General features: G+C 39.0%; 1 protein-coding gene across 1 annotated transcript in view; it reads right to left on the bottom strand.

The window, feature by feature from the left end:
- The window catches only part of LOC150088485 (cytochrome P450 2U1-like), a 36,407-nt gene that overhangs the window by 17,184 nt on the left and 3,095 nt on the right, over positions 1–16,128 (bottom strand). The window contains exons 3-4 of the mRNA XM_090370181.1: positions 7,858–7,964; positions 6,363–6,652 (exon numbers count right to left, since the gene is read on the bottom strand). Coding sequence (XP_090226307.1) covers positions 6,363–6,652; positions 7,858–7,964 — 397 coding nt within the window. The remainder of the gene's footprint in view (positions 1–6,362; positions 6,653–7,857; positions 7,965–16,128) is intronic.

The raw sequence follows: 16,128 nt of genomic DNA, 5'->3' as shown, positions 1-16,128 counted from the left end.
ACTACCCTAGGGAAATAACGAAGCCCAAGTAAATAGGGTTGAATTTCAACATAGGAGAGTCATAAAATTAGTTTTGTTAAGTGCAGAAGTCAATTCATTAATCCGCGTCGTCTGTTAAAAACCTGTGTAACAAATTCCTGTAGCGCTGAGAATGCATTTCGATTTACAATAAGATATCTTGCATTTCCAGGAGAAAAATTATGTACTCTACTAGATGTTTGTCTTAAATCTTGGTAAACTGTGCAAAATAATAAGACATGACTCCGATCTTCAGAGGCACTGCAGAAATAGGTATTTCTCTAGCTAGATTGAATTTAAGAAGATGAACATTGAAAGAACCGTGACCAGTAGAAATGTATGATGTAAGAAATTTGGGTAGAACCAACGTCGATTATTTTTTGAGGTAGTGAATTTAATATCAGTAAAAAAAAAAAAAAAAAAACATTTGGCCACTGCTCCTTTGGTAGAGGAATTTCATCTCGCTTGCCATCTTTTATGTAGCTCAGTGCCAACATTTCGTTTTTTCATTCTTTGGATCGGCAGTGGGATCACAGATCAATTCAGAAAAAGCTAGAGGATATCCTTTACGAATATAGTAAGCAAAACCTTTGTACGTGAGATATATGTACATCCAGAGGTAATACGCCTGCTATAGCTTATAAAGACGCAACTGAAACTGTTCTCAGAAGAAGTAGACAAAAGATACGTTGGACAATGTCCAGTTTGGTTTGAATTGCGATAAGTTCGGTTCTGTGAAACCATATGCTGACTGCATATGAAACGATTGGAATAAAAACTGTGTAGTAAAGAATTCTGAGAGTTTCCTTTTATAAATCCCAATCCTGCTGAGATATTTTGAATAACATGGCCGTAAAAGTATGAACTTTGTTGGAAAGACTCTGGATGTGTGGAAAGAATGGCAAATTTTGAATGTGTGGAAAGAATGGAAAATGGCAAATTTCATTAAAAATGATTCCAAGATTCTTATGATGGTAGCAAGTGAAAAAGATACTCCATTAAATTTGACAACCGGAGGTCAATTATGTTCTTGTTTTCCGTGAAATATCAACATCTTGGTTTAGATGATAACACAATTTACTTTTCAGTGTCCAATCCAACAAGTTATTGAGTATAGAGTAAGCCAAAGAGGTCTCCGTTGTTCCAAAGGAGACCTGTAGTTATTATGTACTAAGATGGGGAGATAGTCGGCAAAGGCAATCATTTGCACTTCGACAGTTTCAGAGATAGAAAACAGCCAATCATCGAGGGGGAGATTCCACACAAGGGGGACCAAGAATTGAACCATGGGGACACCCTCGAGAAACAGATTTAGATACCGACTGATGTTTGTTTTGAATGTAAACAGTACGTTTAGCAAAGTAAAGTATTAGTGTATATTTGTAAGTAAAGCTATCAATTAGCATTTTTCAATTCAAAATCCGCGTCTTCACAACTACAACCGGGCATAAATCCATACTGAGGAGAGGAGGATAGATTATTTAGAAAAAGAAGTTGATTACATTTGTATGCCATGAGTTTTTCTAAGTCACTTGCCTAAGTTGGATAATAAAGAGATAGACCTGTATGATTTAAGATCACTTTGCGGTTTATCTGGTTTCTTGGATTATTTTAATGAGGCCAGACTTCCAAATAACAGGGAAATTCCCAGGTTTAAGACACTCGTTGAAGTCTTTCAAAAGATGGTTTGGCCTAATAGAGGAGAATCTTATTTTATGAAAATTCTTTTCAGTAGATGCATACCTGGGCGTTTGTAATTACTCATAGAAGAAATAGCATTTTTAAGTTCTGCCATAAAAATTAAAGCAGTAAAAATTGGAGAATCATATTTCTCATTTTTTTTTCTACCTCCTGCCTAAAATAAACTGGAGATAGAATCGAGAGTTCTATCACCATTGGTAAAAATTCTCTCAAGTATTTGACTGGCAGTTTGTTTTCAGTTCAGACTTCAAGTATTATTTAAATTTACTGTATTAAAAATATCACCAGCAGTTATATAATTTCTAGTGACCCCACGGATCTTGATTTACAGTTGTGAGTATAAAATTCTACCAAGATTTGACCTTACTGTTATACACTGAGTTATCACTGAATTATGACCACATACCTAATACTGCGTAGGTCCTCCTTTTTCCCTCATTACAGCAGCTATCCGATGTGGCATTGAACCAACAAGATGTCGAAGGCGTTCGGGAGGTATGGCCAACCAAGTTGTGTGTAATGCGGTCAGCAATGCAGGTACGGAGGTGATTAGTGTATCCATTCGTCTGATATGCCTTTCCATAGTGTCCCACAAGTGCTCAATGGGATTGATATCGGGGGAGTTCGGAGGGCAATCGATATGCTGGATGTCATAACTGTGTTCCTCAAACCATTTCAGCCCAACAAGTGCCGGATGGCTCGGTGCATTGTCTTCTTGAAAGACACCATCGCCATTCGGGAAAAATTGTAACATTGCGGGGTGAACACAGTCAGCAAGCAGTTGACGATACGTTGTCCCACATGTACATGCACCAGGGGTCCAAGTTCCTGCCAGTGAAACATGTCCCACACCATACAACCGCCTCCACCGGCCTGCACTTTTGATACCATGCATGATGGATCAAGAGCCCCATGTTGTTGACGCCAAATCCGTACACGACCATCCACGGTGTGGAGTAAATAACGTGACTCATCCGACCAGCACACCTTCTTCCAGTCTTCTAACGTCCAACTTGCATACTCTTTGCACTAAGGGAGTCTTTTACGCCGATGAACCTAGGTTAGGAGAGAGTGCCTTAGGGGTTGTTTGCTAGTATAGCCTATACGTGCGAGTGTGCGACGCATGGTCATGCCAGATATGCTTCCGGATTGGCCTGTGATGTATTGGGTAGTCAAATCTTCAACAGTTCTGCGCCTGTTTGCCTGTACGAGTCGTCGGACCCGGTGCTCACCTGTAAGTTCAACCTTGCGCTGACCTTTGCAATTTTTCCGTCGGGTCTTTTTTGACCATTTTGAAGACAGTCTTGGTACACTTTAACTACGGCGGCTCTCGAACACCCCACCAGTTCAGCCGTTTGGGAAATCGAGGCACCAGCTCGTCGAGCACCCACAATCTGTCCTCTATCAAAGTCCGATAAATCCTTCCTTTTACCCATCACGCTCGGAATTTTACTACCTACTGAACCTCTGACATCTTATCTAAGCTATAGGTCGACTAACTCCGCACTCTCGTGCCTCACGTTGTCAACGGGTCGGATTCAGGTTTCATAGTGGTGGTCATAATTCAGTGATCACTCAGTGTATATCGCTTTAGTACATTTCTTCTTCTCAGTTTTATAATTTAAATCTAATATATTGACCACAAGTAAAATGTCTATTATATTTTGCTTTTTGATAAAGGCAACTAACGTGATGGAACGGAAGATATCCAATGAGTGTTGTGGCCTGCACGTTCACCAGGCTTAAATTCGATCGAAGATGTGCGGGACTCCCATGGGTGTCGCATTTCAAGCTGACTGACAGCCAACTCGTCGGTCACGGGCTGAGGCCTGCGTTGGTTGAAGAATGTTATTTGTTACCACAAAATCTTAACACACCCGTATACCATGAATGGGTTACCGCTGTTGGGCCTATTTATCCGTTGCAGATGATTTTACGTACTGATATCATATGACGCTTGAAATAAAAACAAAGTTTATAGCAATAAACATCAGAAGCAAAAAATAATAATAATAAATAATTAATTAAAATGCAGCAGGCAAAAATACCAGGAGTAGGTGATCGTCGCAGGTTCAAGAGTTGGTAGCAGTTCTTGAGGCATTCCTTTCTGTAGAGCTTGTCCTCACAGAACTTATCAAGGTTGATACCCAGTTTATTATAGGTTTGGAGGCAGTTGGCCGGAAACATTCCCCTAAGGGAATCATTGTTTGTAAGTGTAAACCGCAGAGGTTGGCAGGAGTCGTGACGTTCACCACTTGTCTTCTTCTTTGGGCCAGAAATTAACGGAAATACAGATGGAGCATCAATTCGGCCTGTGATAAGCCGTGCCAGCGTGAGTGCATTTCTTGTCGTGATGAGAAGTCTCCAGAAGTAGTCCCTAGATTAGCTGGGAGGATGGATCCGGAGACAGTAAAAGGATGAATCACCAGCCTGTTCATCTATCTGAGCAACAAATATTCCAGACAAAGGTACTTTTTAAGGTGGAAGGCAGCAGCAGATGACTAAATTTCAGATGCGTTGAGAGGGACAGGGGTGATGCACCTTAGGATGTACCGAGAAAGAAGCGCAAGTTGATGCACACCAACAAGCCCCTGACGCACTGCCCAAAGTGCCGCGTATGTCTTCTGTCTCATCCTGATAAAGTGAGGCTGGAAGGTGATTCCAACATACCAGGTGATGTCTACGTCTGTGTGGGAAGTTACCCTGTGCACCCTTTTCCCGCCAACGAAGAATTGAACATCCTTTTTAGCTTTTTTTTTTGGTTATCGTAGTTGAGCAGATTTGTAATGGTTCAGATGCAACCCAATTATGGCTAGATAGTTGCCCAGTTTCATTATCTGTGTAGAGGCTTGTTGGTTAATATCAAGGATCTGATCAGAATGGTTTGAACTCATGTAGAACTTCAGATCATTGGCATAAGAGACAAAGTTAGAATTACATGCTAGAAAAGGTTCCAAATCTGCTGCGAAGAGGATTGTTGAAAGCACACTCCCTTGCGGGATGCCTCTTGTGACGTCTAAAGTTACCTAGAAGTCGTTGAGGGTAACAGACGTCTGAGAAGTAGGATGGACCTCACGATTTGTAGCCAGACCGAAGTAGTGCTTCAGAATAGTAAAGAGAGCTGGAAAGTATATTCTATCCTGGAAAGTATATGTCGATTTAATGTCCAGGAAGATCAGGCCAATCTGGGATTTGTTGTTGATGGCCTGTTGGATTCCGAAGAGGGTATCTAGAAGATTGGTAATTGTTGATCTCTTGTGCAGAACGGTATTAAGGTACTCGAGCCTCTGACCAAGCAGTGCTGGGCAATTAATGGCTGAATCGCTTTTTCAAAGATTTTAAGTAAAGAGCAACTGATGGAAATTGGTCACGGATCTTTCGGAGATTTAGGTTTCCTAATCTTTGGAATAGACTTGACATGGTAAGATCTCCAAATTGATGGAACGATTCCAAATTGTAAGATTCGTCTGAAAATGTGGAGTAGAATATTAAGAATGTGTGTGCTGCATATTTTTACTATGAATAATGGGAAACCGTTTGGTCCTACAGTAGCTTTGTTAGGTAAATTGTTGATGACATCAATTATGGTATCTCTAGATATTTCTATGGCGTTCATCTGTGCCCTAGGTAACCAGTACTCCTGCTGGGGAGAGGAATCTGGATGTGGAAAATCTGCCTGCAGGAGGTTGCACTGTACCCATTCCTGTACAAGCTTTTGATCAATGATATGATGATTTGTCTGGTGTGATAGAATCCTTCTATGCCTCTTCAACCTATCAAGAACAGCTTAGTTTAGGACTTGTCTTTTCTTTTTTAGGAAGTAAGCGCTTTCTTTCTTAAATATAGTGAGGTCTGAGGAAAGTTGAGATTTCTGCCATTTCCGGTAAGCCTTCTACTTCCTGATGACTGCCAACTTGGTTTCCTCATTAAAACACCGATTCGACTTACTACAAATCCTAACTTTCTTGGCTGCACCACAGAGTGCAGTTAACTTCAATTGTTCGAACAAGGCTCTAGTGGTATCCTCTATCGACTCAGAATAGAGGCATCTCCAGTCAAATCAATTATAGTAGGGTTTAGGAGCATCAACGATTAAGGCCATATTGTTCCATACTCACTGTAAATTGCGTGTATTATGTGATAGAGTTTTTGTGTACTGGATGAAAAACCCGAGTTTCCGTGACAAAAACCATGCTACACTCGCCTGAGACCAAGTAACTCAGATCAAAATTCCACACATCGTAGGGAGGATTCGAACCCGGGGGTTTTCCAACCGATTTCGGGAGGTCGGCGATTCTACCAAACATAATACTAACAAGGGTTGCATCTTGATATGAAAAATGATAAGAAAATGAGAATTCATTAGTAAAATCCTTTCTCATAAGAAATTATAGAGAAGATAAGAAAATGGGGCAAAAATAAGATAGCTATTATGATTAATTCCGTTCTAAGAATATCTTGTAAATTCTGATTTCACTAATTCCTGTAGTGTTATTCACAACGTTTATATCTATAATCTCACATAATTGTGTCATTTTGCTTTCAAATCGATACATGATATTTAATATCTATATACGTGATCACTGCACTTCTGCAAGAATTAAAAATATAAAATAAAGAGATATTCTTTAGTTGATACTTACTCTATAAACTCATTGACATCCAGGGATAATTTTACTATGGGCATAAATCTTAGGAGTGAAATTATTAATGGCACAAACCAGTGAAAATATGTAGGATAATCAAACGTTGTTAAATACGCGCTAACTCTTGTGAAGAGATCATTAATATACTTTATTCTTTCTTTGGACAACTGTTTTCCGAAAACCAAAGAACTTATATTGTTGACGGTGCTAAAAAATAGGGCATCTTTCGGGTCAAAAGGCTCTCCACTGTGGGCTTCAATTCCTTTTATAAACTCACATACTTCGTCCTGTAGTACAAAACAAAAACGTTTATTTTGGCATCCAAAACAGAAAGATGTAGAAAAAACACCAATAATAAGTAAATTTTACATAAATATGGGTAAAAATTATTAAAAACTTCTAAATACTATATTTAATATGGTATTAATATAGAGTGCACTAAGTACAGAGCACTTACACGGCAGAAACACACACATTGACAATACTATCAAGGATTGTTGCTGGGATTTAGCATACCTATTTCGAGGGATGCTAAAGCCAAAAAGGAGTTAGTGATATGTTGAAATGCTTCGTTTCGAACACGAGAATACACCACCAACCAGAGATGGTAAATAGCGTCAGTCAGGCATGCTTTGTCGTCAAGACCTCATCATACCAGAATTGCTTTGGCAGCCAATTTTATTAACCTAAACCTGAATTCACTGTCAAAAAAAGGTTGACTTTGTCAACTTTTTTTCTACACAACGCCCCAGGGGGAAGCAGCACAAATTTTGGGTCAAGCTAACTAATGTTTCCGTAAAAGCTAGTACACGGTTTAGTACATATGTTAAACCTGCCATTTCGCTGCACATTGAAGATCTAACCTGCAATTTTAACACTGGATCCTGCGGTAGGTGAACAGAATCGCAAGAAAGACCCCATCAGCACAAAAGGGAGAGTGCACACAAAAACTTGGAGTCACCTGTTGGACAGCAATTAATGTTGGCTACCGTAGCCGAGTAGTCAAAAGCAAGGATACGTTTGCAGCCTGTTAAAACTCACCGCTATAACAAGACAATGTCCTTGTATTCTTTCCATGTTGTGAACTCCTTTATGTGACGGTCCCGGAGTATAAAAAGAAAATCTGCTGCAGCCATTGCCGACGCAATGGCTGCAGCGGTCATCAACGTCGCGGAAAGCAGCACCACATCAGAAACAGGATCAACATTTCTGCAAAAATTACGACATTAGAAGAATGTAACCGTCTTGGTTAATATTTGAGTGAAAATAGATTATTCGGTGTTTTACTGTACTTTTTTAATTTTTTTTGTGAAATCGAGGGCTAGCCAAATAAAAAACATTACTACCTAACAAACAAACAACCGGCATGTTTTTAAAATTTTGCATTCGCGTTTGCTCGTACCGAAACACATATGTCAAATACATTTAACTTTCAGAGAACTAAAGATTCCGAAAATGCATTCTTATTTACCATGATCGCAGTTACAATTACCTTTATGCGATCTTCCATCTGGCCTTTGTCGAATCCCAGATCACGCAGTATGTGTAATGCAAATCTTCGTTGTTCCTGCCAGATAGGGCCATTTTCTGCAATAAAAGCTGTAAGAAAAAATTGCAGAATTTGTACACACATGTTAAAGCTAAATATCCTCATGTAACAGAAATGCTTTGAAATTTAGAAACACTATAAATAATTATTTCTCATAATATAAGTTAAAAAATTCAGAAATATTCACATAATCAAACTACTATTATAAACTAGTAATATGGTGGTCTCTGGAAGGTCCTGATGGCACATAATTGCCTGAGCTTTCACTGACAGGACCTATACAAAAGTTAAGTGGTGAGGGTGCAAAATAGTAAGAAATATTGAGAAGTAAAGGAAGGCGTCCTCAAAGGTGCAGCAAACTCCAAAAGGCGAGTGGCGCAGGGGAATGGGAGACAGGGGAAAGATACCAGAGAAGAGAGTCTGGTACTGATCGCCACTTGGCGCACAGGTCATGGTCGAGAGGCAAAGTCCTTTTCTTTGGTTTTTTCACGTCCAGGTAACTGTCACAATTGAAGAAGTGGAAGTCATGGTTGGGAGACCATCTCCCCTCAGTGGCTTGGTCATGTCCAAGTATTTGTTACAATTGGAGGTTCTCAGTCTGTGGCTTGTTTATGGATTTTAGTCACGTCAAAGTATTTAATCGCATCCAGGTATTTGTCACAATTGTTAGGTCTTGATATCAGCATTTGGGTGTATATTATTCACTATCTAGTGATTGCTCTTCGGCATATATGTTTGGATTGTTTCTTCTGCTTGCAAAGAACTCCTGAGCAAAATTGAAAATTGTCATATACTCCTGTATATTGTCCAGTAGGTCTAATTCCTGATTTCTGAGTAAGTAAGTGATTTTGGTAATTAATATAAAAAGAAGGTCCTCCTCATACAGGCGATATTCATATATAAGATGGTGCCAGCTTCCCAGTATCCCCCCCCCACAAGCACAAGAAAGATCTTCAGTAATTCCCAGTTATGTTAGTTTGGCTTTAATGTATCTACGGCCAGTAAGAGGCATTGCTTCTCTGCCTTATGGCCATTATCCGAGTTTATAGTGAAGTCGAAGATAATGTGTGAAACTCCTTTTGAGAGCTGGCATAGCAATCCAGTTCTATTTCTAAATCAGGGGGTAGAGCTCCTACCAGAATGTGGAAAGCGTGGGTTCTGATGTGGGTGCTTTCTAAAATTAAAACCCATTCCTTTGCCTTTTACTACTGCTACCACTCTCTCTTCTTCATCCACCCTACAACCCCGTGATCACTTCCTGCTACTGGTTCCTCTACTGTCAGCCCTGTTATGTCATCTGATTCATGGGTGATGATGAGGTGTAAGATATTCTTTTCTCTAGTACTTTCCCTGACATGTTGATACAAATAACAGTCATCTAGTTGATTTAAAAATGTAGTTCCCCATGTCGATTTTCCTTCCCATTTACTCCAATCAATTAGAGGCAAATTGAAATCCCCCATAATAAGACATTGACGCTTACTTGCCCATTCCATTTGCATGTAGAGGCTTTCGTCATAATCTTCACAATCACCTGGTCTGTAGATTACTCCTACTCGCATTATACAAAATTTCTACATACAGATTCTATACTAGCACGTGAAACGTCTGAATCCGGGAAAGCTATCGTCGCACTCAGGCTGCTTCTGATAAGAAGCATTACCCCACCACCCCTTCTATCTATCCTATCCTTCCTAAGTGCATTATACAAGCCGTACTGAAACTTATCTTCCCCAATTTCCGGGTGGCACCACGTCTCCGTAAGCCCTATTATGTCCGCGTTACTTGTTTTAACCAGCAGTTCGAATTCGCTCATTTTATTGACGACACTTCTAACATTACTATATAAACAATTAAGACTTACTGTACTTGTATATTTAGCAACCCTAACACAACCCTTGAAGTTTTTTAGGCTCTCTTCCCTGATATTAGCTACCCGCTCACGTGAAACGTCTTTGGCCCAGAACATCTAGATAATACGTCCAGTTGGGGTAACAGATAAGAACTCTTGAGGTATGTGCAAGAGTTACTTTGACCAATATTATCAGATAGACGCGTGTCAGTATTACCAACATCCCCCCCCCTAACTAGCAGTTTCCGTGAACCTTTAAGGTATCCTCAATAATACTGGCAAAAACGTTTGCACCACCTTTGTTTAAGTGTATCCCGTCTCTACAAAGCAAATTCCTTCTACCTACGAGTGGGCCATGCTGATAGAAATTTCCCCCCTAAAGCCTTGCAGAGTCCATGAAATCTTGAGTTTATCCGCAAGGCTCTTAACATATAATCCCTCCTATCGTGTCTGGGCAGAATTGCAGACACATAGACATTGTGGCCTAGCTTGCAGCATTTATTCAGCATGGTCCTGTATTTTTCCAACAAATCGTCAGATCGTGTACGTTTAATGTCATTAGTCCCCACATGAATAATAATATTCTCTTTACCCCCCTTAAAATCTGACAATCTGTTGGTGGCATCATTATTAGTTTCTCCCGGCATACATACCCTGGTTCTACTCCACCTATCCTTATTCTAAAAAATATTCCCCGTTTCCCTGACAATGGAGTCTCCTAATAAAACAATGTCCTTTCTTTTAACCAGAGTAGTTTGCACTTGGTTTTTCTGTTTTGAGGCCCGAATCGGGTGTGCATCACTTGGTAGATTACTGGAGTCTTGAGTCCCCTGACGAGCTCCCAGATGCATTATTCTCGAGGGCAAGCACCTGTTTTTTCAGTGACTCAAATTGTTCCATCAGTGCACCAAATTGTAATTTAAGATCGGTGCACTCCTTACATCGATCACAAAGAAAAGAATCCCCAGGTGAGCTAGTCACCAGGTCGACCTTGGAAAACATTCCACAGGTTCCGCAACTGATTAAATCATGACTCACCCGTAAATCGCCATTGGCTATTTCCGTGTGAGTCCCGATACCCTCTGAAGAGTTTAAGGCAGATCTCGTAACTACCATTATAAAATTAGCTAAATATCAATGAAAATTAACTTTAAAAAATTATATCTATAATATTATAAAAAATCAAACTGTTACAGGGAAACCTATAACAAAATAATCCAACAATATCTAAATAAATCAAATATTTAAAAGCAATAATCAACAGCAATCCACTTAACTGAGGAGCCCTGACGAAGCGCGTCCGCTCACCTTGAATGCCAACACTAGAAAAATGAAAATCAAAAGCTTTCCACAGGAATTCTGGTCCATGATGACTCAATTGCTGCCCACCATTTTTTTTATTTTTTTTTTTCAAATTAGGTGCACGACGATTTCTACTCCAAAGAATTCGTTCTACCTCATCCTGAATTTTCTTAATTGTTTTGAGACCCGATGATTGGGTGGCTAATACAATAGGCTGAATTCATTCAAATATTCCTGGAACCAGTTCTTCACAATTATTGCCAAGTGACATGGTACGCTATCTAATTTTGGAAAAACCATTAACAAATTGGTGCACTTCAGTCTTGAAGAGATGCAGCTGGTCAGAAAAAATTCCAGAAAATCTGTGGCAACCAAGTGTTGATCCATTAATACAAAGGGGCCTACCTTGAGGGTGGCACAGTGAGAATAATCACCGTTATCCACACACGGGTGGAGATTCGTTGAATCCTCGAAAGCGTGAGGAATTTTTATGGGTTCTTTCACAACGTGACTGAGTTAGTCGGTTTTAGGCGAATGTTCCATGGGTTTTAGTCTGCACAATTCGGTTTTTTCAGCAAATAGAAAATCGCCCACACAATGCAAACAATTGTATTCACGGTTTAATTTCAGAATGGCTGATTGGCATCTGCTCAACCTAGCTCTATAAGCACTACCGGCACTGGTATAACAGCGAATTAATCCATAAAATCAAATCCAAATAATTATATAGGAACGTATATATAAGCAATCAGATAACAGTCAGTACTATGAAATATTCAGCCAACTCCGCAAAGAAGTGAAAACGCTCGTATTAAAATCTAACAAGTATACAAAGTCAGTTCAGGATAGTTTACTTACTCACAGAAACATCAAACCATTCTGGAATTTCATGAAACGTAAGAACATAACCAGTAAAAAGTTACAACTCCATAGCTCAGATGGATTTCTCTCATCGGACGAAATTAGTAATCCTCAAGAGTTTGCCAAACATTTTTCCATAATTCAAACCAATGATAAATCGAGACCTGCCTCATTTCCTGACTTCACACTTATTAAAGATGATATCCTAATCAACCTCTTTATCACAGATGAAAATTTAAATTCAGCATTAAAAAGCATGAAAAATGATTACATTAGAGGTCTAGATGACATTCCTGGCTTATTTTGAAAAAGACTGTCACTACCTTAAAATACCTCATACTTCGGATCTTCAAACTGTTTCTCAGGCTGGGGAAGTATCCTAAGCACTTTAAGCAGGTTCATATAGTTCAAATTTTCATAAAATGTAATAAAATATAACTGATTATAGGCCCATATCCTTTCAGAACAACCTTAGGTTGCTTTCAGAAGCAACCTAATCTCTTCGACACACTGCGGTATACAAACAACTCTTCGAATTCTTCAGGCCTTTCATTGACCAGAATCAACGTGGTTTCTGCAGTTGCATGTCAGTGGTCACAAATTTGCTTCCTTTCTGGCAATACACCTCTGAAGTTCTTGATAGCCGCCTTCAAGTTGATGCAATTTACACAGATATATCTAAGGCATTTGATAAAGTCCCGCACAAACAACTTCTGGGGAAACTTAAGCTGTATGGTATCCGTGATCCTTTGCTCTCATGGCTGACTATTTATTATTATTATTATTATTATTATTATTATTATTATTATTATTGTCTTTGGTAGCCCCTAGACATTTGTCCAAATCCACCTAATATCCTTGATTTTATTATCCTTATACAGGATACCCAGCCATCACCTAGGATAACTGCTACCTGATCTCCTCCTTATGAACGTGGAGCTGGGCCTAGGTCTACTGTATTTGTCTGTGGTGACCGCACGAAATTCCCGCACCCTCTGGTAGAAGTGCTAGATCAGAGGGCTCCAGCAATCCCACCCCTAAGCCGCCCAAGCCTGTGAGCCAGAAAAAAAAAATCTATAAATTAAACAGCTATTAGTTTACAAATATCCAGGCTGATTACTGTCTTCTTTTTAGAAATACAGAAATAGCAAACCTTTGAAAAGCAACAAACTTATTATAATCTGACAAGTAGTTATTTTCATTTCTATATCTCAAATCACTAATTACATTCTTTAATTGGGTTCGGTAATTCTCATACAACAAACAAACATACAATACATGGCACCAAGTTCCTTCAACACCACATACACAGTAAAGGTTTGACTTTAATCCAAAATAATATAATTTACTATTCAAAGAACCGTGCCCTGGTAATAAAAAAGAAGTCTCCATACTAGGAAAAAACCACTTATTCAGTTTAAAACATGAAAAAGAAACATTTGGAATAAAATGTCTGGTGACTGCACCAGTAATACTATCCGTCCATCTGGCTTGACAGATTTCCATTAACTTCGCATATATTCTTTTCTTTTCAACCTTAGGGTTAAGGTCACACACAATGTTTAAGCACGTGAAATTATTATGCTTCCTAATATGGTAACAGAAAGCTCTATATATTATAAAAAGATCTAACGGCATGTGGCCCGCTAATACCTGCAGGGCATTTGTTGACACTGTTCTGCAAGCCCTCTGAATTGCTAACAGCATTGTTCTTTGCACAGAATTTAACTTGGCTTTAAACTTAACCTTATTCACACAAGTTACCACCACTGATGATACATAAGTCACTATTGGCAGAAAAACTGCCGTATAATGAAGATTTAAAACTGATCTACGTAACCCCCACTCTGATCTAGAAATCCGTATTACTGCTGCACTAAAACGCTTAATTTTATTCATCAAATAATTCAGATGTGGAAATGTTAATTTATTTACAGTAGCCCATGATGTTAGACTCTGAAGAACCATTTCAGCCTTCTTCGAATATCCCTTCTTCAGTTACAAAGGCACACAGATAAGCAGATCATTAGCAATTGCTATTTTATGGCAAACTGTTTGTCTCAATTTAAGCCATTGGTTCAGAACCAATGGCTTAAATTGAGGACCCAAAATAAGGGACCCAACACAGATCCCTGTGGGCATCCCCTAGACCCTAATTTCCTATAACTTAAATGCTGTGCCCTTACAATTATCTGCCTTGAATTTAAATAGCTTATTACAACCCGGTATATTTCCCCTGGACAATGGAGCTGTCTTAACGAGTAAAGAATATTCTCGTGCCAGACTGAATCAAAATCTCCTGCAAAGTCAATGAACAGAGCAAGAACATATTTACTGTCTACATTTTTAACGTAAAGCACTAAATCATTAATCGCGTCCTCAGTAGATTTGGATTTTCTAAAACCATAAGGAAATGGCAACTCAATGCGGTGTAAATTCATGGATTCACTTAATCGCTGGAAAATCAATCTCTCAAACAACTTGCTTAGGTTAGGCAAGTTGTTTGAGAGATTGATTTGCCTAGATAACAGCGATATTGGTCGAAAGCTCCTGGGGCTTGTTTTTTCTTTGCTTGGTTTTTGCAACAATTTCAGAAGGACACATTTCCACAAAACAGGAAATGTGCCTTCCAATAGACATTTCTTATACATATTAAGCAGAACTGGAAGGTATAAGTAACTTATACCTTCAGTAACTTACTGATACTGTTGTTCTCAATTAAATCAATTGCCGGAGTCTTATCAACATTTATCTGTTTAAATAAATGAATTTATTTTCTGTTTATACGCCGGCACTGTTCTGTTTATACTCCGGCACTACAACCAAGTCAGTAGAATTTACAATAAATCGTCACTACAAATATTTATCGTATTTAGTAATCACGGGCTTGAACCCCGGTCCACTCAAGGAACGCGTGTTATGCACTCTCGCTCCTGACCACTAGGCTACGTCAAGCTTACTGACTACAACTACCTCCTCTGCTGTAAAAAGAGAGATATCCTCATCGTTCACTTAATCTCTATTATCTGCTCTTACCTTACACTGTTCAAGAGTATTATTACTTACATAATCCTCAGGAAACAGTTTGTTTTCCGAGGATTGTGTAATATAATGATACTCGTAGATTGTGTAATATAACAATAAGCGTAGATTGTGTAATATAATTATAAGCGTAATATAGCTCCTCTCATGGCTGAGTAGCTATATTACGCTTCGTTCCTTGAGTTCAATTGAATCATGTCATCATGATTCAATTGAACTCAGACCATTTCATACCACTAAGTGGAGTACCTCGCAGCTCCCCCCGTAGGTCCTCTACTTTTCACTGTGTTCATAAATGATCATCCTTCTTTCATCTGCACCTCCAATGTTAAGTTGCTGTCTATGGAGATGATCTTAAGATCTACTCAGCAGTGAAGAAGATAACCGTTTCTCAACAGCATCAATGCACCCTCAATAAATTCTCTCTCTGGCTATCTCTGAATGGCCTGTCTGCTAACCCCTCGAAGTGCAAAGTAATCTCTTTCTCAACCGCAGATCTCCACAACTAATAAATACGGAGTACACTATTAATTCTGTGATCATCGAAAAGTGTGAACTAGTCAACGACTTGGGAATTCTCTTCTCTAGCAGTGCCAAATTTGATGACCATGTCCTTAAAATCACCAGAAAAGCATCCAAAACACTGGGATTTATCAAACGGAACACCTACAATTTCAAAAACTACAGATATTCTGTCATTCTGTATAAAACTATAGTTCTGCCAAACCTTGAATTCAGCTTATCCATCTAGAATCCTCGCACAAAAACTTTCATTAAAACAATTAAAACAGTCCAACAGATTTTTGTCCGTTGCCTTATGTACCGTAATTCTCTATTTTATCACTCAGTATACTATGAATCGCTATGTGATTATTTTCATTTGAGGCCTCTGTGCAGTAGAAGAGTTATTGCTGACAGCACCCTTCTAGCCAAAGTAATCACTTGAATATATGAAGCGTCTGATGTCCTTAGTAAAATCAGTTTCAATTCTCCTTGTAGACAAGTCAGGAATCTTACGCTGTTTCGCCTTGCTCTACTACTACTACTACTGACTTTATGAAGTTCAGTCCACTGAACAGAATCAGCAAACTAGCAAATGGCCCTCTCATTGCTTTTTTTGACGACTCCCAATCAACAAGTTTGCAACATGAACTCCA

Source organism: Mastigoproctus giganteus, chromosome 3 (assembly GCF_048544385.1).
Source record: "Mastigoproctus giganteus isolate SK-2022 chromosome 3, ASM4854438v1, whole genome shotgun sequence".
NCBI classification, from domain to species: Eukaryota; Metazoa; Arthropoda; class Arachnida; order Uropygi; family Thelyphonidae; genus Mastigoproctus; species Mastigoproctus giganteus.
The sequence above is the reverse complement of the archived record's forward strand: the minus strand, read 5'-3'. Positions and strand labels throughout refer to the sequence as shown.